We start from the raw sequence: 26,351 nt of genomic DNA, 5'->3' as shown, positions 1-26,351 counted from the left end.
TTGAATATTTTCTTTCTCTTGACTGAAGGTCTTACTGAGTTTTTCCACTCTTCTTTCCAGCTCTGTGAGCATCCTTACAATCATCATTTTAAATTCTTTCTCAGGCTTATTGCTTATCTCCATTTCACTTAGTTCTTCTGATGTTTTTGTCATTCTTTCTTTTGGATTATATTCTTCTGTCTCTCCATTTTGTTTTGCTTTCTGTGTTCCTATGCATTAGGTGGAAGACCTACTTCTTCTAACCTTGAAGGCCTGATCTTAGGTATGGTTATTCCCTATGTAGACTTTGTGTCCTTGGTGACTTTTGCTGGCTGGCTGGAGCTGTGGCTGATATGATTCTGAGGCTTTATACAAAGTGGATGCCCTGAAAAGACCACTAAGTTTGAAGTTGGTGCAGCCTGGGGTATATTGAGGTTCTATGCCCTGAGGGCATGCTGCCAGGTCTACTGCACTGAAGTGCCCTGAAAGGATAGCTGAAGCTAAAGTGGTTGCAAGCTGGATTGTCCTTTGGCCTTTCACAGGGAGGGTGACTTTGTGGGACAGCTAAAGATGAACTGGGTGCCAGCCTAGGTATCTCAGGGTGCTCAGTACAGGGAGTACCCTGGCCAGGTTACTGGAGCAGAGGCCCACGTAGTTGAGAGTGTTCCATGGTGCTCCATGCAGTGGGTGTGTTGGGGTAGCTAGAAATGATGCAGACATAGGCTCACATTCCTGGGGTGCTCTTCTGGAGCACTCTGTGCTGGGTGTGTCCTCTGAAACTGAAGTGATATGGGCAGGGAGTGTTCTAGGGTGTTTTGTACCTGTGTCGCCTTGGCACAGAGGCTGGAGCCATTGTATACACTAGCTATGTATGTCCCATGTATGTGCTGTATGTCCCAGTGTGCATCACTTTGTGGCCACCTTGGTGGAATGGGTGGGGCTGGTGTGCACTAAGAGCCTAGGGTCACTGAGGTAAAAGACAAGATACGGCCCAGACTGTACACTGGCCTATGTATGTAGGTCACACACCTACACATATAGGCCATGTGATTTCATGATGTAAGAGAAGCATAAACTACATCCATAAGCCCCTTCAACCTAGAGAGAGTTCCAGAAACTCCTCCACTGTTAGGCAGTGTTCTAGGGCTTGCTCTTTTATATACTAGTTGCTCTTTTAAACTACAGCTACTTGTCTATACCCAAGGACAGAGATCTCTGTTCCTGGTCCCTCAGTACTATTCCTCCCCACTGCAGTTCACAGCATTAGGGATGGTGGTTCTCTTTGTTACCATGTCCCCATCTCTCTTGCTGTTCTCTTGATATTCTGTCTTTTGTTGTGCAGAGGCTGTTCAGTTGACCCTCAGTTCTTCTTCAAGAGGAATCTGTAAATAGATCTAATTTGGTATTTTCTATGGAGGAGGTGAGTTCAGAGTCCTCCTATATTGCCATCATAGACCAGAACCCCCTTAATGGGTTCTTTTAAATACCATTCAGGAAGGAGAATCAAAACAATCTGCTGTCATCTGGATAGATAGCAATATGTTTTCACTGTCTTGCCCCTTGGTTCTGTCAGCCCACCTCCTGTCTACCTCAATATACTACAAGGGAAACTACATCATCTCAACACCCTTGATAAGTCATTACACTGGTGTATTATACTAATGACCTCATGTTAAAATTAAACCTGGTGAGAATGAAAGTTGCATGTACTCTAAATGGCCTGGTAAGGCCATCTCCCAGAAGATGGGAGGGGATTCCCAAAATATTCAGCGGGGGGTTGGTGAATATATTAGAGATCTTGTAACAACCATGTGAATGCACCATTCACAGCTCCTATATGAGAACTGGTTGCAGGGAGAAAAATTGCATGAAAATCTCAGATGCCACCTCTTGGAATCACCACTGTATATGTGCCAATATCATCTTTCACCAGAGTTGTTCCTAGTCAATAACTGAACACTATGGATGTAAAAATGCTGACCCATTCCTATGGGATGTGGGCTGGCATCTAGTCAAGTTATAATGTAACTATGACTCAAAAGTTTCATAAGACTGGCAAAGACTTTCTTAGAAGTGTGTTATAGTCTGTTTTTCTTCCTAATCCTCCTTTGTTTCCCTTCTCTTATCACAGATATTAGATTTGAATCATGAATCTGAAAGCATGTTCTGCCTCTTATGGGCTGAATCTAAAGTACTAGATTTGGCTTTCATTTTATGTGAAAGAATAATCCGTAAGATCTAAGGACTCTTAGAAAGCCCTTGAACATAAAGGCTACATGGACTCTCAGAAAAAATTGACTTAACCAGATGATGAGGGTCTAGAAGAAGTAAGGTTAGACCAGGTACACTGTACTGTTCTAGGAAATAAGGATGTGAAAAACCAAAGGCAGTAAACACAAAGTGTGAGGATCTTTTTTTTTTTTTAAAGTTTTATTTATTTGCAAAAGGAAGAGAGAGAGGAAGAGGGGAAGGGGCAGAGGGAGAAAGAGTCTCAAGCAGATACCATGCTGATCATAGAGCCTGACATGGGGCTTGACCTCATGACCCGGAGATCACCACCTGAGCTGAAACCAAGAGTTGGACACTTAACTGACTATGCCACCCAGGTGCCCCTGTGAGGATCTTTTTTAAGTTAATGGCAACCAGATAATAAGAGGAGGCACTCAATAATCAGGTAGAAAGAGTGACCCATCCAGTAAGGATCAGTCAACCTCTTCCGTTGCCCCATGAACCTCCATGCTTGCACAATGGGACTTTGAATGGAGTAGTTAAGGTGGTAAGAATAGGGTAATGCATGAATTCATCAGTATGGATGCCTTCTCACCAAGGCAAACGTATATATTATCACTGCAGATATATTAGGTGATATTATCACCCTATTAGCAATAAGAGCTATACTGAACTTTCAATATGGTACCAACTTGGTGAAGCCACTTGGTGAAGAGTTGATTACACTTGAACCTTTCCACTGTGGAAGGTGCAGCAGTTTATCCTAATTGGGACTTATACACATTGTAAATAAGCTTGTATTCCTTATTCACAGTACCTCTGCTAGTACAACTATCTGAAGACCTCACATAGTTTCTAATTTACTAATATGTAATCCTATATGAGATAGTTCAGGAAAACTACCTATTTTATACCAAATGAGATGGAACAATAAATACACTATTACAGGAGCCATTATTTATCCACTATGGATATATTTATTATATACCACATCATCTGGAAGCTATAGGCCTCAAAAAGTGTTAGAGTGGCCTATTTATTTATTTATTTGAGAGAGAGAGACAGAGAGAGAGAGAGAGCACATGGAAATGGGGGGTGGGGGGCAACGGGAGAGAGAATCTTATGTAGGCTCCCTGCTCAGTGTGGAAACTGATTCAAGGCTTGATCTTGCGACCCTAAGATCATGACCTGAGCCATAATCAAAAGTCTGATTTTCAACTGTCTGAGCCACCCAGGCACCCTTAGAGTGACCTTTGTAATACTCAATTAAGGCACTAGCTTGAGGATGACACTCCATCACTTTACAATGTTGTCTTTTTTTTTTTTTAAGATTTTATTTATTTATTTGAGAGAGAATGAGTGAGAGAGAGCATGAGAGAGGAGAAGGTCAGAGGGAGAAGCAGACTCCCCAGGGAGCTGGGAGCCTGATGCAGGACTCGATCCTGGAAGTCTGGGATCATGACCTGAGCTGAAGGCAGTCACTCAACCAACTGAGCCACCCAGGCACCCACAATGTTGTCTTTTGAAATGCAGTATATGTGATAAACCAATGGCCATTTTATTTTCTATGTTGTAAATATATAGATTATATTTATGAATATAATATATTATAAATATAGATTATACTTATAAATATATATTAATATGTATAGTTAAATATATATATTTAAATATACTATATATTTATATTTATAAATAATTTATATTTTATATTATATATTTTATTTTAATTATATTATATTTTATATTATATAGTCATTTTTATTTTAAATTTATATTTATATAAATATAAATGTTTACTATATTTATAAATATATAGATTATATGGGTTCAGAAATCATGGGAGAGAAATAGGATTAATCTCCCTTACCATCACACCAAGTAATCCAATGGTCAGTTTGTCATTTTCATATCCTCAACTTCAGACTCTGCAAGATTGAAGTCTTGGTGACCAAAAGTGTAAAATTTATACCAAGGTGACAGTAAGTATTCAATTTGACTTAAAACAATGACATCTATCTGATCACTGTGGGCTCCTCTTGCCAGGGGACCAACAGACAAAACCAAAAAAGGAGTTACCCTACTGGCTAGAGTAATAGAGCCAGTGAATGTAAATGACCTAGTGACACTCTATCACTTTTACCACTTTTTATGTTCCAGAAGCAAGTTACTAAGTCCAGCCCACACTCAAGAGGAGGGGAAATTAATATTCATTATCACCTCTTCCCCTACCCTCACCTAGAATTTTTACTCTTATGGGTTGCTTTCTCTATGAAGTTCAACAGGTATTTATCCCTGCAAGGCTTGAACCTCTGGTTACCTTACCTTTATTATGCCATTTACTATTATCACCAGACTGGCAAGGACCAAGAAGTACATCACAGAATCCTCAGTTTTATACCTATTTCTCTCTGCTCCTAATATGAAGTAGCAATAATAGCTCCTCATTTACATTCACTGGCTCTTAATCCATTATAATGGATTATAATTATAATGAATTAATCCTATTAAAAATGTATAAGTTTGGGACACTTGGGTGGCTCACTTAGGTGGCTCAGTTTGGCTCAGGTCATGATTCCAGGGCTCTGGGATCAAGTCCCACATTGGGCTCCCTTCCCAGCAGGAAGTCTGCTTCTCCCTCTGCCTCCTGCTCCCCCTGTACATTCTCTCTCTTTCTGACAAATAAACAAGTAAAATCTTTTTTTAAACTGTATAAGTTTTAGTTTGTGTGTGTGAAATTTCATCCCTCTATGACATCATCATAGGAGGGTTTGATATATACACTCCTCATTGTAGTACTAGTAGGTAAATAGTTAGTTGCCCTCCAGAGTACCTAAAAGCTAACAACTGATCTTAGGGGTAATATCACAAAGTGGCCAACTAGAATCAGAGTAAATCAACATCTTTGTCAGTGACTTGGAAAGGGCTCTTGATAATATGTTCATCAAAGTTACAAATATTCTTTTTTTTTTTAAGATTTTATTTATTTATTTGACAGAGAGATCACAAGCAGGCAGAGAGGCAGGCAGAGAGAGGAGGAAGCAGGATCCCTGCTGAGCAGAGAGCCCGATGCAGGGCTCGATCCCAGGACTCGGAGATCATGACCTGAGCTGAAGGCAGAGGCTTAACCCACTGAGCCACCCAGGCGCCCCCAAAGTTACAAATATTCTTAAGAGGCATTCAGTTTCTTGATAACAATCTTGGGGAAAGCATTTTGAAAAACCTGTAATCCAATAGTTACAAATGGAAAACTGTATCTAAAAATATATTTAAAGATTCTAAAAATGCATTTAAAGGCAAAACACTGAGAAACTGAGGTGCAGTAACAGAAGGAAAGTTTCAGGGCCTCAACCTTTCTCTCCTATGATGCACAGTGAAGGTACAGTTGAAGGTGTGCAATGTGTTACAGATGTATTCATGCACTGATTGACACTTTTTGTAGAGCATGTGGAGAATCAGAATTAAAGAAAAAAAGGATATTATTGATTAGAGGGAAAGCATATTTTAAAGAAAACGTTAAGGAGAAAATAAATGGGATTTTCAGAAAATATTGTAGGGAATCAGTATGGAGAATTGGACACATTTGTGAATTCTGGAGCCTCTCCCTCTTAAGTCACATTTCCACAACTCACTACTATTTCACCTCAGAGGGGTTACTAAATTTCTTAAAGCTTCAGTTTCTTTATTTGTAAAATGATACTGTTTTGTACATTTCATAGCACTGTTATAAGAGAGTAAATGAGATAATAGGTGTAAAGAATTTAAGACATTACCTGGCATCTGAGAAGTTCTATGCTAGAGAAAATCCTCCTGTAAGAAGTAGGCTCTGAAGATGTTCTAAGGAATAGGCAGAATGAGGAATCTTTGTTTATTTATTACATTTTTTTATTTGAGTATAGTTGACACACAATGTTACATTAGTTTCAGATTACAGCATAGTGATTCAACTCCTCTGCTGTGCTATGCTCGCAAGTGTAGCTCCCATCTGTCACCATGCAACACTATTCCAGTGTCCTTGCAGACTGAGGAATCTTAACTCCATGGATATTAAGAGACAGGGAGTGAGAAATCTGTGGCCCTAGGGGGCCTTCTAAGTATGCCTAACAAGAATTAATTTAAGACAGTTCAATCAAAAAAGATATGGTTGCACTGGGTGTGGTGCATAAACAATGAATTCTGGAACACTGAAAAGAAATTTTAAAAATAAATAAAAATTAAAAAGATATGGTCAATTCATAGCAGGCACTAATAATGTCACTAATAGATCTCTACACATCCTTAGAAGGACTAATTTGATAAATTTCTTAGGCTGAGGAGCAGAGGTAAAGACTTCATCCCACATACACAGAGGGCATGCTGAAGGAATTACACATAGTGGATGGCCACCCACCTGCCATCAAAAGAATGAGACGAGCAGGGCCACTGATCCATAAAGCTGTTATTTCACTGAACGGGCTATGCCTACTTAAGACAAAATTCCTCAAGACAATAGAGAGGAGAAAGACTGAGACCCACCGGGAGCATCATCTTTTTTCCATTTCCTCATATATGGCTGGCCCCTTCTTTCAGTAAATGCTGCTCAAATTTGCAATGAATATTTATTTGAAAAAAACCTCCAAAATATTATATTTCCCAGAAATATAAATGTTCCTATGTCTTGGTGTGGCCCTAACCATATAGTAGATTTTCCTGAGGCTGGTTATCACCCTGACATATTACCTAGACCTCTTGCTACATCTGTGCTTGTTTATCCATTATGAACTGGAGAAAGTTCCAGGGGGTGGGGGGAAGGTAGGAATGAAAATACAGGAAATGAGAATACTTAAAAGTGTGTATTTATTAAAAGAAATTTAGTGAAAGAGAAGAAAATAATTCAAGCCTTTGAAAACCGTTGTCTATATCTGGCACATCCAGGCTCTTTATTTTCCTCGTGTTAGAATCCTATGGTATACTTGTTCTCTGAAGTGTCAAAATGCAGAGGCTGGAAGAGCATCTTGATAGTTAAATTTTTGTTTCTCAGGGGTGCCTGGGTGGCTCAGTGGGTTAAAGCCTCTGCTTTCGGCTCAGGTCATGATCCCAGGGTCCTGGGATCGAGCCCCGCATCGGGCTCTCTGCTCGGCAGGGAGCCTGCTTCCTCCTCTCTCTCTCTCTGCCTGCCTCTCTGCCTACTTGTGATCTCTGTCTGTCAAATGAAATGAATAAAACCTTTAAAAAATTTTTTTTTTTTGTTTTTCAGCAATGTTACAGAATAGTGTCTTAGAAGAAGTAATGTTTCTTTCTTTCTGGATTCATCATTCAGAATCCAAAAGTAGGATAAGATCCTTTAGGAGTATGTAGCTGCTTCACCAAGGTGACATGCTGGGTGGGAGGGAAGGCCTCTTAGGACTGGTTTGTGAACAGAGGCTCATTTGCATTTGAGCTTTATTTGTAGTCCCTGATATTAGACAGTTTGTACTTTTTGTTAGTGGAAATAAAATCTATGTGCTGATCATCAATTGCTCATTAAGGAAAGACTGATGTTTATTCATTTATTTTTTAGAGGGGAGAGGGAGATGGAGTGGAAGGGCACAGGAAGAGGGAGAGAGAGAATCTTAAGTAGGCTCCACACCCAGTGCAGAGCCCAACATGGGGCTTAATCTCATAACCCTGAGATTGTGACCTGAGCCGAAATCAAGAGTCTGTCATATAACTAACTGAGCCACCCAGGTGCCCCAAGACTGTTGTTTATTAAGTCAAATTCAAAAACAAACCTCCCAGTGTTTACATTAAACATTTTTACTTTATTTTTTTTCTTTTAAGGTTTCTGGGAAATCCCCAATTATTTTATTTATTTTTCTTAATTTTATTTGATTTTTTTCAGTGTTCCAAGATTCATTGTTTATGCATCACATCCAGTGCTCCATGCAATACGTGCCCTCCTTAATACCCACCACCAGGTTCACCAAACCCACCCCCACTCCTCTCCAAAACCTTTAGTTTGTTTCTCAGAGTCCACAGTCTCTCATGGTTCATCTCCCCCTCCAATTTCCCCCAATTCACTTTTCCTTTCCTTCTCCTAATGTCCTCCTTGTTATTCCTTATGCTCCACAAGTAAATGAACCATGTGATAACTCTCTCCGCTTTACTTATTTCACTCAGCATAATCTCTCCCAGTTCCATCCATGTTGATAAAAAGTTGGGTGTTCATCCTTTCTGATGGAAGCACAATACTCCATTGTATAGATGGACCATATCTTTATCCATTTGTCTGTTGAAGGGCATCTTGGCTCTTTCCACATTTTGGCGACTTTGGCCATTGCTATGAACACTGAGGTAGAGATGGCCCTTCTTTTCACTATATCTGTATCTTTGGGGTAAATACCCAGTAGTGCAATTGCAGGGTCATAGGGTAGCTCTATTTTTAATTTCTTAAGGAACCTCCACACTGTTTTCCAAAGCGGCTACACCAACTTGCATTCCCACCAACAGTGTAAGAGGGTTTTTTTTTCTCCACATCCTCTCCAGCATTTTTTGTTTCCTGTCTTGTTGATTTTGGCCATTCTAACTGGTGTAAGGTGGTATTTCAATGTGTTTTTGATTTGAATCTCCCTGATGGCTAATGATGATGAACATTTTCTCATGTGTCTGTTAGCCCTTTGTATGTCCTCTTTGGAGAAGTGTCTGTCCATGTCTTCTGCCCATTTTTTGACGTGATTATCTGAGTGTTGAGTTTGGGGAGTTCTTTATAGATCTTGGATATCAGCCCTTTGTCTGTAGTGTCATTTGCGAATATCTTCTCCCATTTCGTGGATTGCCTCTTTGTTTTGTTGATTTCCTTTACTGTGCAGAAACTTTTGATCTTGATGAAGTCCCAAAAGTTCATTTTTGCTTTTGTTTCCTTTGCCTTTGGAGACATTCACATTATATTGTTAAGCATTTTTAATAACATTACTCCAGCTTAGTGTGTCTATTACTAGAAAATTGAAAATTCACAAAGAGCTCTTGAACTTTGACTTCCTTATCCGTAAAGTTGAAATGCTGGACCACAAAAAGATTTTTAAACTTTATTTTGCAAAGGACAAAGTTCCTTTTAGGCACCTAATCTGTTACCACTGCATGGAGAGTTTCCCAGAATATTACACCTGAAGCAGCTCTGCTTGTCTCACTTTTCATACATTAGGATTAAGACTGAATTTAATAATATGATCTCACTGATTAAAGTTTTAAAATATTCAACTGGAAGATCCCTAAGCTTCCTTCCAGTTTTTGTATTCTTTAATTCTATTAATTAACCGGGGACTATTTAACCAGAGAGCAGAAGGCTAAGGTATGATTTGATTCATGTCCTCAATAGCATGAGCAATTATATAAAGGGAAAGCTTATTGGCCTTTTCATGTCCACAGGGAGCCAACATAAAAGCAGCAGGCTTAGATTAAAAGAGGGACGTTTCTATTTGAATTTAAGGCAAAGGCTTTTGTCCATCACAATGATGAACAAGGAAAATGGAGTAAATAATCATCAGCCTGGAGAATTGGGAACATTTTCTTCAGTTGTAGAGTCAATTACCTTGAAAAGTACATCCTGGCCACATGATGAGAGAAGTCAATAACTTTGAAGAAACTGGTAGGGGACAGAGATATCTCATATTTGATGCAAGGATCAATCTAAAACCTGACGCAGAGGGAACTTGCTGCAGTCTGATCTTTCTGTGTAGTTCGTTAAGGTTGTCTGGATGCAAAGAACTTGCACACAGACCACGTGTAAAACAGGTACAGGTGTTGAGGGCATGTGATGGGATGAGCACTGGGTGTTATATGCAACTAATGAATCGTTGAACGCTACATCAAAAACTGGTGATATACTATGTGCTGGCTATCTGAATATAATCCAAACAGGTAGAGGAAGTGGTTCTTAAGCTTGGCTGCAAATCAAAATCACCTGGGGAGCTTTAAAAATTATGTGTGCCTTTGACCCACCCCAGACCAATCAATGAGAATCTTTGCAGAGGGGGTAACTTACCTGTGGGAGGAAGGTCACATGACTACAAACGTCGTTGCATGGGTAGGTTTACAGAATCCAGGAGAGATGTAGCAGCCGGGATGGCTTGAAGGTTTTTTCTTTGTTTTGTTTTTCTGTTGTTGTTTAAAAACAAACAAACAAACAGAAAAGCAAAAAATCCAGCTGGGGGACTAGTTGCTCAGAGTGAGCCTGAAAGCAGTGGGAGCGGGTGTCTTTATGCTAGAAGGAAGAAAACACAACTAGCGTGGATTTAGCTGATGGTTGGGGGGGAAATTATGGGGAAATGATAGGCAGTTATGGGAAAGAACATCAAGAAAGATAGCGAAGAGTTCTGGGGAGGTAATAAAGGTCTGCTGTGAAGAAGATACTTTGTTAGAGGGTGGCAAAGGAAAGCAAGAATTTCAGGAGAGGAAGTGGAGAGCAGTTTTGCTGTGGAAGGAGCCAGGCATCAGATGTTAAATAAAAGCACAGATGGAGTAGAGACTGAAGTCTAGACTTGCCCGGGCCTGAAGCCAGTGAAGGGAGTAAAAGCTGTTGTAAAACAGGGTGCTGCCCGGAGTGATGAAGTAGACCATAAGTGTGGGAGAACAGTCTGCCTTAGGAGCAAGCCACAGAGTAGAGGGATTTGTTAAGGAGGAAAGGACAGAGGAACGGGTCTTTGTGAATATGGCAAACTTGGCAGGGGACTAATGATTCATAGGCTGCTTTTTTCCTAAGGAAGATCTTTACCCCAAGTTTGCTGAAACTGTTTACCAAGAAAGAACTTTTATTATTCCTTCTGGAATTTTCTAAAGTTGGAATTTCATAAGTAGGTTGAGTTAGGTACAGAGCGTTGCTGAAGTGAGAAATGGCCAATTTTTTTTAAACTTTATTTTTTCAGTGTTCCAGCATTCATTGTTTATGCACCACACCCAGTGCTCCATGCAGTACGTGCCCTCCTTAATACCCACCACCAGGCCATCCCAACCCCCCACCCTCCTCCCCTCCAAAACCCTCAGTTTGTTTCTCAGAGTCCACAGTCTTTCATGATTCATCTCCCCCTCTGATTTCCCACAACTCCCTTCTCTCCTTCTCCCAATGTCCTCCGTGTTATTCCTTGAGGAGATTATGCTGAGAGAAATGGCCACTTTTAAGCCATTGTTCGTAGTTTGTTGTTTTTTTTTAAGGGAATTCCCTGAGCCTGTCTTCAAATACTCAGAAATGGAAACACAGTTTGAATGGGGCCTCAGCCTTGTTTCCTCCTGGCCTTGGCTACCCTTCATTTGCCCTGACATATACCTCCTGTCACTAACAGGTCAAAAACCAGTGGTTCCTCATGTTGGTGATATCTGCCTCTTTTCACACTTTTGGGATTAAGGTCTCCAGGAAGCAGATTCTTTTCCCTGTCTCAAATAGACAAGCTTCGGAGTATCTTGTAAATCATAGAGAATGTATGTAAGTTAACACAAGCTCATACATATATGCTTTCTCCTGGGAAAAAGGCTCATGGTTTTTAAGCTTTGAAGGCATTGTTTCAGAGAGTAAGATTATCTGCAGTGGGCCTGAATGTCATTCTAGCTACTATATTATGAGAATTAATAAGCTGAACCACTTAAAACAAGGAAATACAGACTCACTGAAAGAAGTTAAGAAAGGGACACATTGACTCTTCTAATGCCTAAGAATAAAGGATCCTAGTTTCTGATTTATGTGGCCTGGGCTCCTACATGATTTTTTATGTTTTGGCCCTCCTGTAAATTCTCTTTGAGAGAAAAAGTCCTTGCTGACTGAACTGATCACAAGACTTTATCAATAACATGTTTTATTTTGCCCTGAAGCTTGAGCAAGAGACATGGTCTGTCTGTCTCTATTCAGGGGTTCTGATACTATAGCTAGGGCCTGGCTGCCAGAACACTTGAGCTAAGTAGGATATGTGAAGGAGAATAAGTGGAATGATTAACCAGAAACTTTAAAAGCACTGTTTATCAATGTTAGAACAACGTTCTTTATCTTAGTTTCTCAGGGCCATTGCTAGGTTATGTTTAGTACAATTTTGTTTCCTATAGCAAACTTCTAGGTTAGAAGCAGATTTTCTGTTACCCCTCCCCCACCCCCTAAGCATTCTGTCTTTTTCCATGCTGGGACAGAGATGACTGAGACAACAGTGCTCAAAGTGGGTGGGGAGGAGCCACCCACAAGCGTGGTTCTAGCTCTCCAGTCATTTTTCCTTCTGTAATTCTCTATGTCCTTCTCAGTCCTCACTCTTCTTGGGATTTCCCCCCTTAGGATAAGGAAATCTTAGAGTCAGTGCCTTCTTGAGTGCTGAAGATTATGTCACTGGAGTTAATTTCCCTGCCTTTTGCTTCTATTGCTGGGGGGAAGGTCAAGTTGAAACACTAAGTGTATGAAGTGTGTTGCTCATGAAGTAGATTTGCCTAAGTCTTGTCAATGAAATGTTTTTCACCATGGAAACTATTTGAATTCTTGGCTGTCATCTAAGCTGGACAAAGGGGCAACAGTTCCTGGGTAGAGGTGTCAGTGTGAACTTGTCACTATCTGCCAGTGTTGTCCACAACTGTACATTCCTCTGTTCTAACATCTGTTCCTGCCCCAACTATCTACAGTCAGACATTGTTCTCATGCCTTTAGAACGCTGGATTTAGTAGAGAATCAACTGCTTTCCCCAGTTTGTGCAGAACACTGCAATTCCTACTACAGACCACTGCTATAATAATAATGGTTGGTCTCAGCAGGGCCCTCCATCCAGGAAAAGAAAAGCAGAGCCTGCTTACCTGGATGGTGAACCTCTTCTCTCTGACTACGTTATGCAATTAGCAGTCTTTCCATTGGGTTTTTCCTCAGTCATGTCATCTGGAAGAGCAGTGATTAACTCAGGGCTTGAATTCCCTGAGGCTTAACTTTTGCTGTGGAACTGTGCCCTTCATGCCCTGCCAAGGCACAGGAGAATTCTCATTCATCACATGGATCAAAAAACAGGCTATAGATAAAGAGCTCTGCACTTCCAGAATCTTGCCAAAGAAATTATGGTCCAGGGAAATTACACTTTGCAAATAATGTAATTCCACAAAGTCTTATTCCATTAGTCACTGGGAGGTTCTCTTGACATGCACATTTCTTTTTGAAGAAAATTCTCTGGAACAGATGAATGCTGTTTTGTCCTTACCAGTCATGGACATGATATCATAACCATTCCTTAATCTTAATGTAGAGCCACTGAGTCTTCTCTCCAAACACTTTCTGTACCCATTTAGGTACTATTGATGGACATATCACTCTTAGCCTGGAAGTTTTGCTATTTCAGCAAAAGAGAAAGAGTGGTGAATAGAGTTTTGAATCATTGTTGGGTTGCATGAAAGTCTGTATTTTCTAACAGTACTTGAATACTGTTTTTAAATATGCTAAATGTCAGTTACTTTTTCTTAACAGAAAACAAGGGAGGAGGAGAATCACTCAACGTGGAACAAAACACCACAGTCATTCAGTGGAATTGTGAGGAATGGGATATGTCTGCCAATTCCACTGAGCTCCTCTCAAGCAGTCGACAGCATGACCAGGAACATCTGGATGCAGGAATACCAACACAGAACACAGCAAGGGATCTTCTCGGGGATGGTACACCACAATCTCTTATGTCAAGGACATGGCATCAGAAGGGAATTACACTTTCAAAGTAATCGGGGCCAGTAGGTCATCAGCACCCGATGGGAAATAGCAATGGTGTCGTGTGCCTTGGTCAAGGCTTGTGCTGGGTTATCTGAAAGTAGATTGTTGAAGAGATTGTCCAGCAACATCAGAAAGAGCCATCTTCAGAGGAAGGACTCCTTGTTCACCCACATGAGGCTGCATGTCTCATTGGGCTTGCATTCATACTCAATGACAGAGAAGGGGCTTCCCCATTGGCAGTGATCTCGCTTGTGGTAATTGTAGAACTTGACTTGCCATACTGTCTCGAAGGTCCCAATGTCTGTGAACGGCATTGTGATCTGGATGGGTTGTCGTTCTCCACTCTTGGTTGGGGCCACACCTTCTGTGTCATATGTGCCCGTATAAACAATTCTGTCCCCATCAGGCTCTTTAGACTTCAGCTCCAGTGGGACAACCACACCACCAATGGAAATGTTCTCGACTTGCAGCGTGGTGGGCTTAATCTTCACCTCCACCTTGTAGGAGGAGCCGGTGAGCAGCTTGATGGTGCGGTTCGGGCCGAAGCGCTGCCCGTCCACCTTGAAGAAGACCGGGCCGTCGTTGGGCTGGATGCGCAGCGCGATGGAGAGGCGCACGACACCCGGCAGGTCCCCCATGGCTGGGCGTGGAGCGAGCACAGCGGCCCCGCAGGGCGGAGGACTGCGCGGGCTGCGACCAGCGGCTGGAGCGCGATGGGCAGAGAGGAAGCAAGGGGCGGGAGAGGGAGGTGGCGAAGGGGAGGCTGCAGCTAGGGTCCCGCGCCGTCGCGGCCGTTCGCCCCGGCTTTTGAGGACCAGCTCCCGAGTCCGTGGCCTTCCGCTCCACTCCACGAGGAAAGGCGCCCGGGAGGCGGCTCCGAGGCCCCGAGCTTCCCCATCCTCCGCCCCCGTGCTGCGCCCTCCTGTCAGTTACTTTTTAAAATAAGGTATTAAAATCTTAGTGAGAAAGCAACCTTAACCCACAACTCATCCACAGAGAAAATTTTGATCTTATGAAATGAATATCATGTTTTTGACCTTGAAATTGTAAACTTGACTTCTCCGATGATTATCACTGAGAATATGCTTGAAAAGAAATTATTTTTCTAATAATTAGTATTGTGAGTTAATGTGTATCATATCTCATTTTTTTTAAATTTTTTTATTTTTTTCAGCATAACAGTATTCATTATTTTTGCGCCACACCCAGTGCTCCATGCAATCCGTGCCCTCTACAATACCCACCACCTGGTGCCCCCAACCTCCCACCCCCCACCCCTTCAAAATTCTCAGATCGTTTTTCAGAGTCCATAGTCTCTCATGGTTCACCTCCCCTTCCAATTTCCCTCAACTCCCTTCTCCTCTCCATCTCCCCTTGTCCTCCATGCTATTTGTTATGCTCCACAAATAAGTGAAACCATATGATAATTGACTCTCTCTGCTTGACTTATTTCACTCAGCATAATCTCTTCCATTCCCGTCCATGTTGCTACAAAACTTGGGGATTCATCCTTTCTTTCTTTTTTTTTTTTTTTTTTTTTTTTACAGCTTTATACACATATATTTTTATCCCCAGGGGTACAGGTCTGCGAATCGCCAGGTTTACACACTTCACAACACTCACCATAGCACATACCCTCCCCGATATCCATAACGCCACCCCCTCTCCCAACCCCCTCCCCCCATCAACCCTCAGTTTGTTTTCTGAGATTAAGAGTCACTTATGGTTTGTCTCCCTCCCAATCCCATCTTGTTTCATTTACTCTTCTCCTACCCCCTCAACCCCCCATGTTGCGTCTCCTCTCCCTCATATCAGGGAGATCATATGATAGTTGTCTTTCTCCGATTGACTTATTTCGCTAAGCATGATACCCTCTAGTTCCATCCACGTCGTCGCAAATGGCAAGATTTCATTTCTTTTGATGGCTGCATAGTATTCCATTGTGTATATATACCACATCTTCTTTATCCATTCGTCTGTAGATGGACATCTAGGTTCTTTCCATAGTTTGGCTATTGTAGACATTGCTGCTATAAACATTCGGGTGCACGTGCCCCTTCGGATCACTGTTTGTATCTTTAGGGTAAATACCCAGCAGTACAATTGCAGGGTCATAGGGTAGTTCTATTTTCAACATTTTGAGGAACCTCCATGCTGTTTTCCAGAGTGGTTGCACCAGCTTGCATTCCCACCAACAGTGTAGGAGGGTTCCCCTTTCTCCACATCCTCGCCAGCATCTGTCATTTCCTGACTTGTTAATTTTAGCCATTCTGACTGGTGTGAGGTGATATCTCATGGTGGTTTTGATTTGTATTTCCCTGATGCCGAGTGATATGGAGCACTTTTTCATGTGTCTGTTGGCCATCTGGATGTCTTCTTTGCAGAAATGTCTGTTCATGTCCTCTGCCCATTTCTTGATTGGATTATTTGTTCTTTGGGTGTTGAGTTTGCTAAGTTCTTTATAGATTTTGGACACTAGCCCTTTATCTGATATGTCATTTGCAAATATCTTCTCCCATTCTGTCAGTTGTCTTTTGGTTTTGTTCACTGTTTCCTTTGCTGTGCAAAAGCTTTTGATCTTGATAAAATCCCAAAAGTTCATTTTTGCCCTTGATTCCCTTGCCTTTGGTGATGTTCCTAGGAAGATGTTGCTGCGGCTGACGTCGAAGAGGTTGCTGCCTGTGTTCTCCTCGAGGATTTTGATGGATTCCTTTCTCACATTGAGATCCTTCATCCATTTTGAGTCTATTTGTGTGTGTGGTGTAAGGAAATGATCCAATTTCATTTTTCTGCATGTGGCTGTCCAATTTCCCCAACACCATTTGTTGAAGAGACTTGTCTTTTGCGTTGGACATTATTTCCTGCTTTGTCGAAGATGAGTTGACCATAGAGTTGAGGGTCTATTTCTGGGCTCTCTATCCTGTTCCATTGATCTGTGTGTCTGTTTTTGTACCAGTACCATGCTGTCTTGATGATGACAGCTTTGTAATAGAGCTTGAAGTCCGGAATTGTGATGCCACCAACTTTGGCTTTCTTTTTCAATATTCCTTTGGCTATTCGAGGTCTTTACTGGTTCCATATAAATTTTAGGATTATTTGTTCCATTTCTTCGAAAAAAATGGATGGTATTTTGATAGGAATTGCATTAAATGTGTAGATTGCTTTAGGTAGCATAGACATTTTCACAATATTTATTCTTCCAATCCAGGAGCATGGAACAGTTTTCCATTTCTTTGTGTCTTCCTCAATTTCTTTCATGAGTACTTTATAGTTTTCTGAGTATAGATTCTTAGTCTCTTTGGTTAGGTTTATTCCTGGGTATCTTATAGTTTTGGGTGCAATTGTAAATGGGATGGACTCCTTAATTTCTCTTTCTTCTGTCTTGTTGTTGGTGTAGAGAAATGCAACTGATTTCTGTGCATTGATTTTATATCCTGACACTTTACTGAATTCCTGTACAAGTTCTAGCAGTTTTGGAGTGGAGTCTTTTGGGTTTTCCACATAGAGTATCATATCATCTGCGAAGAGTGATAGTTTTTGACTTCTTCTTTGCCGATTTGGATGCCTTTAATTTCCTTTTGTTGTCTGATTGCTGAGGCTAGGACTTCTAGTACTATGTTGAATAGCAGTGGTGATAACGGACATCCCTGCCGTGTTCCTGACCTTAGCGGAAAAGCTTTCAGTTTTTCTCCATTGAGAATGATATTTGCGGTGGGTTTTTCATAGATGGCTTTGATAATATTGAGGTATGTGCCGTCTATCCCTACACTTTGAAGAGTTTTGATCAGGAAGGGATGCTGTACTTTGTCAAATGCTTTTTCAGCATCTATGGAGAGTATCATATGGTTCTTGTTCTTTCTTTTATTAATGTGTTGTATCACATTGACTGATTTGCGGAAGTTGAACCAGCCTTGCAGCCCTGGAATAAATCCCACTTGGTCGTGGTGAATAATCCTTTTAACGTACTGTTGAATCCTATTGGCTAGTATTTTGGCGAGAATTTTTGCATCTGTGTTCATCAAGGATATTGGTCTGTAGTTCTCTTTTTTGTTGGGATCCTTGTCTGGTTTTGGGATCAAGGTGATGCTGGCCTCATAAAATGAGTTTGGAAGTTTTCCTTCTATTTCTATTTTTTGGAACAGTTTCAGGAGAATAGGAATTAGTTCTTCTTTAAATGTTTGGTAGAATTCCCCCGGGAAGCCGTCTGGCCCTGGGCTTTTGTTTGTTTGGAGATTTTTGATGACTTTTTCAATCTCCTTACTGGTTATGGGTCTCTTCAGGCTTTCTATTTCTTCCTGGTTCAGTTGTGGTAGTTTATATGTCTCTAGGAATGCATCCATTTCTTCCAGATTGTCAAATTTGTTGGCGTAGAGTTGCTCATAGTATGTTCTTATAATTGTCTGTATTTCTTTGGTGTTCGTTGTGATCTCTCCTCTTTCATTCATGATTTTATTTATTTGGGTCCTCTCTCTTTTCTTTTTGATAAGTCTGGCCAGGGGTTTATCAATCTTATTAATTCTTTCAAAGAACCAGCTCCTAGTTTCGTTGATTTGTTCTATTGTTTTTTTGGTTTATATTTCATTGATTTCTGCTCTGGTCTTTATGATTTCTCTTCTCCTGCTGGGTTTAGGGTTTCTTTCTTGTTCTTTCTCCAGCTCCTTTAGGTGTAGGGTTAGGTTGTGTACCTGAGACCTTTCTTGTTTCTTGAGAAAGGCTTGTACCGCTATATATTTTCCTCTCAGGACTGCCTTTGTTGTGTCCCACAGATTCTGAACCGTTGTGTTTTCATTATCATTTGTTTCCATAAATTTTTTCAAATCTTCTTTGATTTCCTGGTTGACCCATTCATTCTTTAGAAGGATGCTGTTTAGTCTCCATGTATTTGGGTTCTTTCCAAATTTCCTCTTGTGATTGAGTTCTAGCTTTAGAGCATTGTGGTCTGAAAATATGCAGGGAATGATCCCAATCTTTTGATACCGGTTGAGACTTGATTTAGGACCAAGAAAGTGATCTATTCTGGAGAACGTTCCATGTGCACTAGAGAAGAATGTGTATTCTGTTGCTTTGGGATGAAATGTTCTGAATATATCTGTGATGTCTATCTGGTCCAGTGTGTCATTTAAGGCCTTGATTTCCTTGTTGATCTTTTGCTTGGATGATCTGTCCATTTCAGTGAGGGGAGTGTTAAAATCCCCTACTATTATTGTATTCTTGTCGATGTGTTTCTTTGATTTTGTTATTAATTGGTTTATATAGTTGGCTGCTCCCACGTTAGGGGCATAGATATTTAAAATTGTTAGATCTTCTTGTTGGACAGTTCCTTTGAGTATGATATAGTGTCCTTCCTCATCTCTTATTATAATCTTTGGCTTAAAATCTAATTGATCTGATATAAGGATTGCCACTCCTGCTTTCTTCTGATGTCCATTAGCATGGTAAATTCTTTTCCACCCCCTCACTTTAAACCTGGAGGTGTCTTCGGGTTTAAGATGAGTTTCTTGTAGGCAACATATAGATGGGTTTTGTTTTTTTATCCATTCTGATACCCTGTGTCTTTTGATTGGGGCATTTAGCCCATTAACATTCAGGGTAAGTATTGAGAGATATGAATTTAGTGCCATTGTATTGCCTGTAAGGTGACTGTTATTGTATATTGTCTCTGTTTCTTTCTGATCTACTACTTTTAGGGTCTCTCTTTGCTTAGAGGACCCCTTTCAATATTTCCTGTAGAGCTGTTTTGGTATTTGCAAATTCTTTCAGTTTTTGTTTGTCCTGGAAGCTTTTAATCTCCGTCTATTTTCAATGATAGCCTAGCTGGATATAGTATTCTTGGCTGCATGTTTTTCTCATTTAGTACTCTGAATATATCATGCCAGCTCTTTCTGGCCTGCCAGGTCTCTGTGGATAAGTCTGCTGCCAATCTAATATTTTTACCATTGTACGTTACAGACTTCTTTTCCCGGGCTGCTTTCAGGATCTTTTCTTTGTCACTAAGACTTGTCAATTTTACTATTAGATGACGGGGTGTAGACCTATTCTTATTGATTTTGAGGGGGGTTCTCTGAACCTCCTGGATTTTGATGCTTGTTCCCTTTGCCATATTGGGGAAATTCTCTCCAATAATTCTCTCCAATATACCTTCTGCTCCCCTCTCTGTTTCCTCTTCTTCTGGAATCCCAATTATTCTAATGTTGTTTCGTCTTATGGTGTCACTTATCTCTCGAATTCTCCCCTCGTGGTCCAGTAGCTGTTTGTCCCTCTTTTGCTCAGCTTCTTAATTCTCTGTCATTTGGTCTTCTATATCGCTAATTCTTTCTTCTGCCTCATTTATCCTAGCAGTGAGAGCCTCCATTTTTGATTGCACCTCATTAATAGCTTTTTTGATTTCAACTTGGTTAGATTTTAGTTCTTTTATTTCTCCAGAAAGGGCTTTTATATCTCCCGAGAGGGTTGCTTTAATATCTTCCATGCCTTTTTCAAGCCCGGCTAGAACCTTGAGAATCATCATTCTGAACTCTATATCTGACATATTACCAATGTCTGTATTGATTAGGTCCCTAGCCTTTGGTATTGCCTCTTGTTCTTTTTTTTGTTGTGAATTTTTCCGCCTTGTCATTTTGTCCAGATAAGAGTTTATGAAGGAGCAAGTAAAATACTAAAAGGGTGGCAACAACCCCAGGAAAATATGCTTTAGCCAAATCAGAATAGATCCTGAATTGTGAGGGGGGAGAAAGGGGATAAAAAGGGGTTCAGAAAGAAAAAAAAAATATTGAAAAAAAGAAAGCCGATAAAGAAAAAATATAAAAAGAGGAAAAAATATATATATATTAGATAAACTATTTAGAAACGTTAAAAAAAAGAAAACGGTAAAAGTTAAAAAAAAATTTAGCAGAAGAAGAGAAAAAGAAAAAAAAATTGAAAAAGAAAAAAAATTAAATTAACTGCAAGGCTAAAAAATCATGGGGAGAAAGCCATGAGTTCCGTGCTTTGCTTTCTTCTCCTCTGGAATTTCGCCGCTCTCCTTGGTAGGTGAACTTGGTCCTGGCTGGGTTTCCCATAGATCTTCTGGGGGAGGGGCCCGTTGTACTGATTCTCAAGCGTCTTTGCCCCAGGCGGAGTTGCACCGCCCTTACCCGGGGCCGCGCTGAGTCATCCGCTCTGGTTCGCTTTCGGGAGCTTTTGTTCCCTGAGCGCTTTCCGTAGAGTCTGGAGGACGGGAATAAAGATGGCGGCCTCCCGGTCTCCGGCCCGGAGGAGCCGAGAGCCCGGGGCCCCACTCCTCAGTGCGCCCTCAGAGAACAGCGCCAAATGACTCCCGTCACCCTGGCCTCCGGCCCCGCTCCGAGCTGACCGAGCCTGCGACCGGTTCAAGGCAACCCTGAGCTGAGAGTCACTCCTCGGCTCTGTCTCTGCAGCCGGCTTCCCCGTTCTAATACCGGTAAGCTCCTCGACACTGAGACACCCCCGATCCTTCTGCGACCCTGCGGGACCTGAGGCCGCGCTTACCCCGCCTGGGCTTCACCCCAGTTAAGCCTCTGGAGCGATGTCCCTCAGCGGAACAGACTTTTAAAAGTCCTGATTTTGCTCCGTTGCTCCGCCGCTCGCGGGGAGCCAGCCCCTCCCCCCGTGGTCTATCTTCCCGTCGCTTTGGATTCACTTCTCTGCCAGTCCTACCTTGCAGAAAGTGGTTGATTTTCTGTTTCTGGAATTGCTGTTCTTCTTCTCTTCAATCTCCTGTTGGATTTGTAGGTGTTTGCAATCTTTAGATAAGCTATTTAGCTGATCTCCCGCTACCGGAAGTAGTCTCAGCCTGCTACTTCTCCGCCATCTTGACTCCTCCCTCATATCTCATTTTTAAAAAAAGGTTGACTAGCTACATTGAGTAGCTTTTCCCTTGCATAGTGTGCAAAATTGGTTGACAATTTGGTTCTTGCCCTATGACTTATTGTATATCATATTTCAGGGCATACTCAGTTGAGTTTCCAACTACTTTTTTTTTTTTTTCATTTAATACTGAATCAAGATCAGGAGGCACTACTGGCTAACAACTGTCCTCTGTGAATAAGACAATGAGATTGGCAGGCAGATGTAAACTTTTTATTTTATCAAGCAAGACTGTATAGCATGCTAAGACCTGGCTACAGCTCATTCCTGGTTCCTATACACCCTACATATATCCCATCCCTATTCAAGTCTATGTTGGGTCGCAATGATGTTACTTGTAAGGAAAAAAACTTAAAATTCTTTTTATATGTCACGGATTCTCAGTAATAAACCGAAGTTGCCACTAATATATCCTCCACACAGATAATATTGTTGCCTGTTAATTTGTACCCTGAACCTCAATGATTTTTGTCTCACTATAAAGATATCACTGACAGGGGTGCCTGGGTGGCTCAGTGGGTTAAAGCTTCTGCCTTCGGTTCAGGTCATGATCCCAGGGTCCTGGGATCGAGCCCTGCATCTGGCTTTCTGCTCAGCAGGGAGTCTGCTTCCCCCCTCTTTCTCTGCCTGCCTCTCTGCCTATCTCTATCTGTCAAATAAAAAAAAAAAAAAAGGGCGCCTGGGTGGCTCAGTGGGTTAAGCCACTGCCTTCGGCTCAGGTCATGATCTCAGGGTCCTGGGATCGAGCCCGCATCTGGCTTTCTGCTCAGCAGGGAGTCTTCTTCCCCGCTCTTTCTCTGCCTGCCTCTCTGCCTACTTGTGGTCTCTATCTGTCAAATAAATAAATAAAATATTTAAAAAAAATTATTTTGGACTAGAAAGAGTTAAGTGGCCTGCCAAAATCTTGCACCTTAATTAAATATGGTGCAAAACCTTCTGAGGTTTTATGTAAATTTCTTGACAAATAAGAAACTGTGGGCAAACTGCCAGTCCAACAGAGTTCATATTTTTATTTCTTGCTATTTGTCTGCTAGAACAAAATAATTACTCATTCTCTTACTTCACATAAAACTGACATCCTATACTTGTATTAAGGCATGTTAAAAATTTAATGATGTTCTAACTTTCAGGATTTCCTTTTTATTATTAATTGTCATCAAATATCCATTGATATAATTGGCAATAATAACAAAGTTCACTTTAACTGCTGCTGTGTGCCTGCATGGATAGATGATGACGATCTCCAAAATGTCTTTACTACCATCCCCTAAGCAAGTGGGAGGCCAGCCTCACACTTTCTGGACTCCAGTGACCAATCAGACACTTCATAAAGGGGAAACCTGTCACTCCAGAAATAGCCACATTCTCCCATCCCTCTTCCTTGATACCATCCCAGCCACCTTCAGGCAGTTTACTGATAGAACTATGATATTAAAACAAACAAAACAAAATACTTTGTCGTTGTGCTTCCATAATCCTCCAGGTGCTAGATGATAAACTAAGATGAGAACCCAGTTCTATCACATTCCTGAGCCAAATATTCTGTAAAGTCATGAATTTTAATGGAGGCATTTTGAAATTCAAAGGGGCCATTTTCCTTATACTCAGCTCCATTTAACCTGGAACATTTCTTTGTAAAAAGGCATAACCAGGCTTTACCTTAGGTGAAGAAAATCATCATTAATCCCTAAAAATGTGGATATTCCTTTTACATTTTCTGCTAAGCAGTTCTGAGGCTCTGGTAGGAGTTTTAGATTAGTTTTTGGACATGGTGGTAATAGCACCACGGAAGCTAAAGCTAGATGCTTATTGATTTCTCAGCAGTTTTACTCTTATATAACCAAGAATGTCTAGGGTTTGTGATGTGTGAGATCCCTATGCTCTCTAACTGGAAAAGTGGTAAAATTAGGAAAGAAATTTATTAGTTGATTATTGCCTTAAGATCACATATATGGCAAAGTCATCACAACTGCTTTCCCAAACAAGATTGAGAAGTAGATGCTCATAATCAACCTTTGTTTGAGCCCCATAAATTACTTTCTTTTTTTTTAAGGAATACACACAATTGGTGCTCGCTTCAGCATCACATGTACTAAAATTGGAAGAAATGCACAGGATTATGTAGTCCTTTTTCTATTAAAAAAGGTACACTGAACCCAAGTTTGGGTTATACCCCTCTTTTTATCATTTTTTAATTTATTTTCAGCATAACCGTATTCATTGTTTTTGTACCACACCCAGTGCTCCATGCAATCTGTGCCCTCTCTAATACCCACCACCTGGTTCCCCCAACCTCCCACCCCCCCACCTCTTCAAAACCCTCAGATTGTTTTTCAGAGTCCATAGTGTCTCATTGTTCACCTCCCCTTCCAATTTCCCCCAACTCCCTTCTCCTAACTCCCCATGTCCTCCATGCTATTTGTTATGTTCCACAAATAAGTGAAACCATATGATAATTGACTCTCTCTGCTTGACTTATTTCACTCAGCATAATCTCTTCCAGTCCCATCCATGTTGCTACAAAAGTTGGGTATTCATCCTTTCTGATGGAGGCATAATACTCCATAGTGTATATGGACCACATCTTCCTTATCCATTTGTCCGTTGAAGGGCATCTTGGTTCTTTCCACAGTTTGGCAACCATGGCCATTGCTGCTATAAACATTGGGGTACAGATGACCCTTCTTTTCACTACATCTGTATCTTTGGGGTAAATATCCAGTAGTGCAATTGCAGGGTCATAGGGAAGTTCTATTTTTAATTTCTTGAGGAATCTCCACACTGTTCTCCAAAGAGGCTGCATCAACTTGCATTCCCATCAACATGTAAGAGGGTTCCCCTTTCTCCACATCCCCTCCAACACATGTTTCCTGTCTTGCTAATTTTGGCCATTCTAACTGGTGTAAGGTGATTGTGAAGTCAAGGGACAGTCTTCAAAAAGACTGTCAACTCTGAGTCCTGAACAGTTAGTCACTCTTTCCAAAGGTAGTAACATCGAGTGCTTTGTGGATAGATCAGACAGGAGGTAAAGATTCAGCCCCATCCACAGCCTTGGGATAAAAAGGGGTCTTGAGGCCTGGTGTTACATACCTACTGTGGGGAAGTGATCATGACAATCTGTGGAGAACTCGGCAGAGTAGATCTTGTCTTGTCTCTTCTGCCTCTTTTACCTGGGAATTCAAGGATTTTATTTTTTTGCCCAAGATTGTTTGAAATTTTTAAATATATTTTTATTTTTGTTATGGAAGTTTTAGGTAAAAGCCAGAAAGGAGCTGAGGTCCATGCCTGTACACCTGTGTGGGAGTGCAGCAGACAGGGCCCATCCAGCATGTGTGCTGAAACAGGAAAGGCAGGACAGCCCTTATGAAGTCACCGCTGCTGCCAGTTCCAAACTCGACCCAGGAAATGCCCCATCACCCAGCATGGTGGAGTCTAATAAACTTGGGGCAAAACTGAGGCTTATACCTTTGGAAATCCATGCCTTCAATCAGGAGGCAGGTGCTATGGAAGGGCAGGCCATAGCCTACATCTTCAGTCTCATTGTCTTATGGTAGCTGGAGAAACTGGCACCTGCCAATGAAAAATGCCTACTGAACCAGAAGGTGGGGAAGAAAAAGACATTGGACAAGTCTGTTTGTTGGACTGAGCAGAGCCAGCAGCTTCAGTTGGAGATGTAGTCAGCAAAGGAAAGGCCAGTCTACTGGTCCTTCCAAAGATATGCCCTGATAAGGACTAAGATGTTCTACAGAAGGAAGACAGTATGTTGGTGAATGTGAACCTGGTGGAAGTATAGTGAGTAAATGATGGAGCAGCAGAGGAGGAAGTCTGAATATCTACCTCCTATAGAGGAAGAGAATTTGTATGATTTGGCACAGAAAAATCCCTCAGTATCCTATTCAAATGCACTGAGGCGTGTACATTCTTGCCCATTAGACCAGGGCAAATCTGCTCATAGCCATTGGTAACGGGAACTGCAAGAGATCCAATCAAACCATAGTCTTAGGCTCTTTAACTGAGCAAAGTAGAGTCCCCAGCTCACCTCTGAAAACATCACTCCCATTGAGATAGTTACCTTTAATAAGATAAAGTGGAGAGAAAAAAACTATAAGGAGAGGCAAGAGGTGGTTTTTCAGAATAATGACTTGTTGCTCCTTAGGAACCATATTCCGGACAGGGACTTTTGTTCTAGACTGCCAGGCCAGGATGCACATTGGTTGGCCAAGGCTGAATAGGTATCCCCAAGGTAGGGGAGGAGAAAAAGTAACCAGTGCCTCAATTCCATACTGTCATGAGTCCCAAGTAGAGAACACGGAGACCACTAATAAAGAGAACAGAATGTAGAGGGTGCACATAGGTGCCAGAAGACATCAAGTGTAGATGACACTGCAAAAGCCACTGAGGAAGGGTCCTAAGCTGGGGCAGCTACACAAGCTGCAAGATAGTGGCTACAAAGTAGGGGAGAGCACATAGAAACTGGAGTTTTGCCAGTAGATTGATAGGAGAATGAGGTCCTTGAGTGAAAGAGTGCCATAATGTTTATCAGTGCTTTGAAATTCTGCTGAAACCTAGTGGAAAACCCCAGTAATGAGCTGACCAG

At 41.3% G+C, this 26,351-nt stretch overlaps 1 protein-coding gene across 1 annotated transcript; it reads right to left on the bottom strand.

Moving 5' to 3' along the window:
• Positions 1–13,672: 13,672 nt before the first annotated feature.
• On the bottom strand, positions 13,673–14,534 carry LOC125104919 (CB1 cannabinoid receptor-interacting protein 1-like). The gene has a single exon (XM_047737855.1). It carries the CDS (start codon positions 14,506–14,508, stop codon positions 14,014–14,016), a length of 495 nt encoding a protein of 164 aa, XP_047593811.1. The 5' UTR covers positions 14,509–14,534; the 3' UTR covers positions 13,673–14,013.
• Between the last annotated feature and the right edge of the window lie 11,817 nt (positions 14,535–26,351).

This window comes from Lutra lutra, chromosome 7 (assembly GCF_902655055.1).
Source record: "Lutra lutra chromosome 7, mLutLut1.2, whole genome shotgun sequence".
Lineage (NCBI taxonomy): Eukaryota > Metazoa > Chordata > Mammalia > Carnivora > Mustelidae > Lutra > Lutra lutra.
Note: the sequence above shows the minus strand (reverse complement) of the source record. Positions and strands in the feature narration are given on the sequence as shown.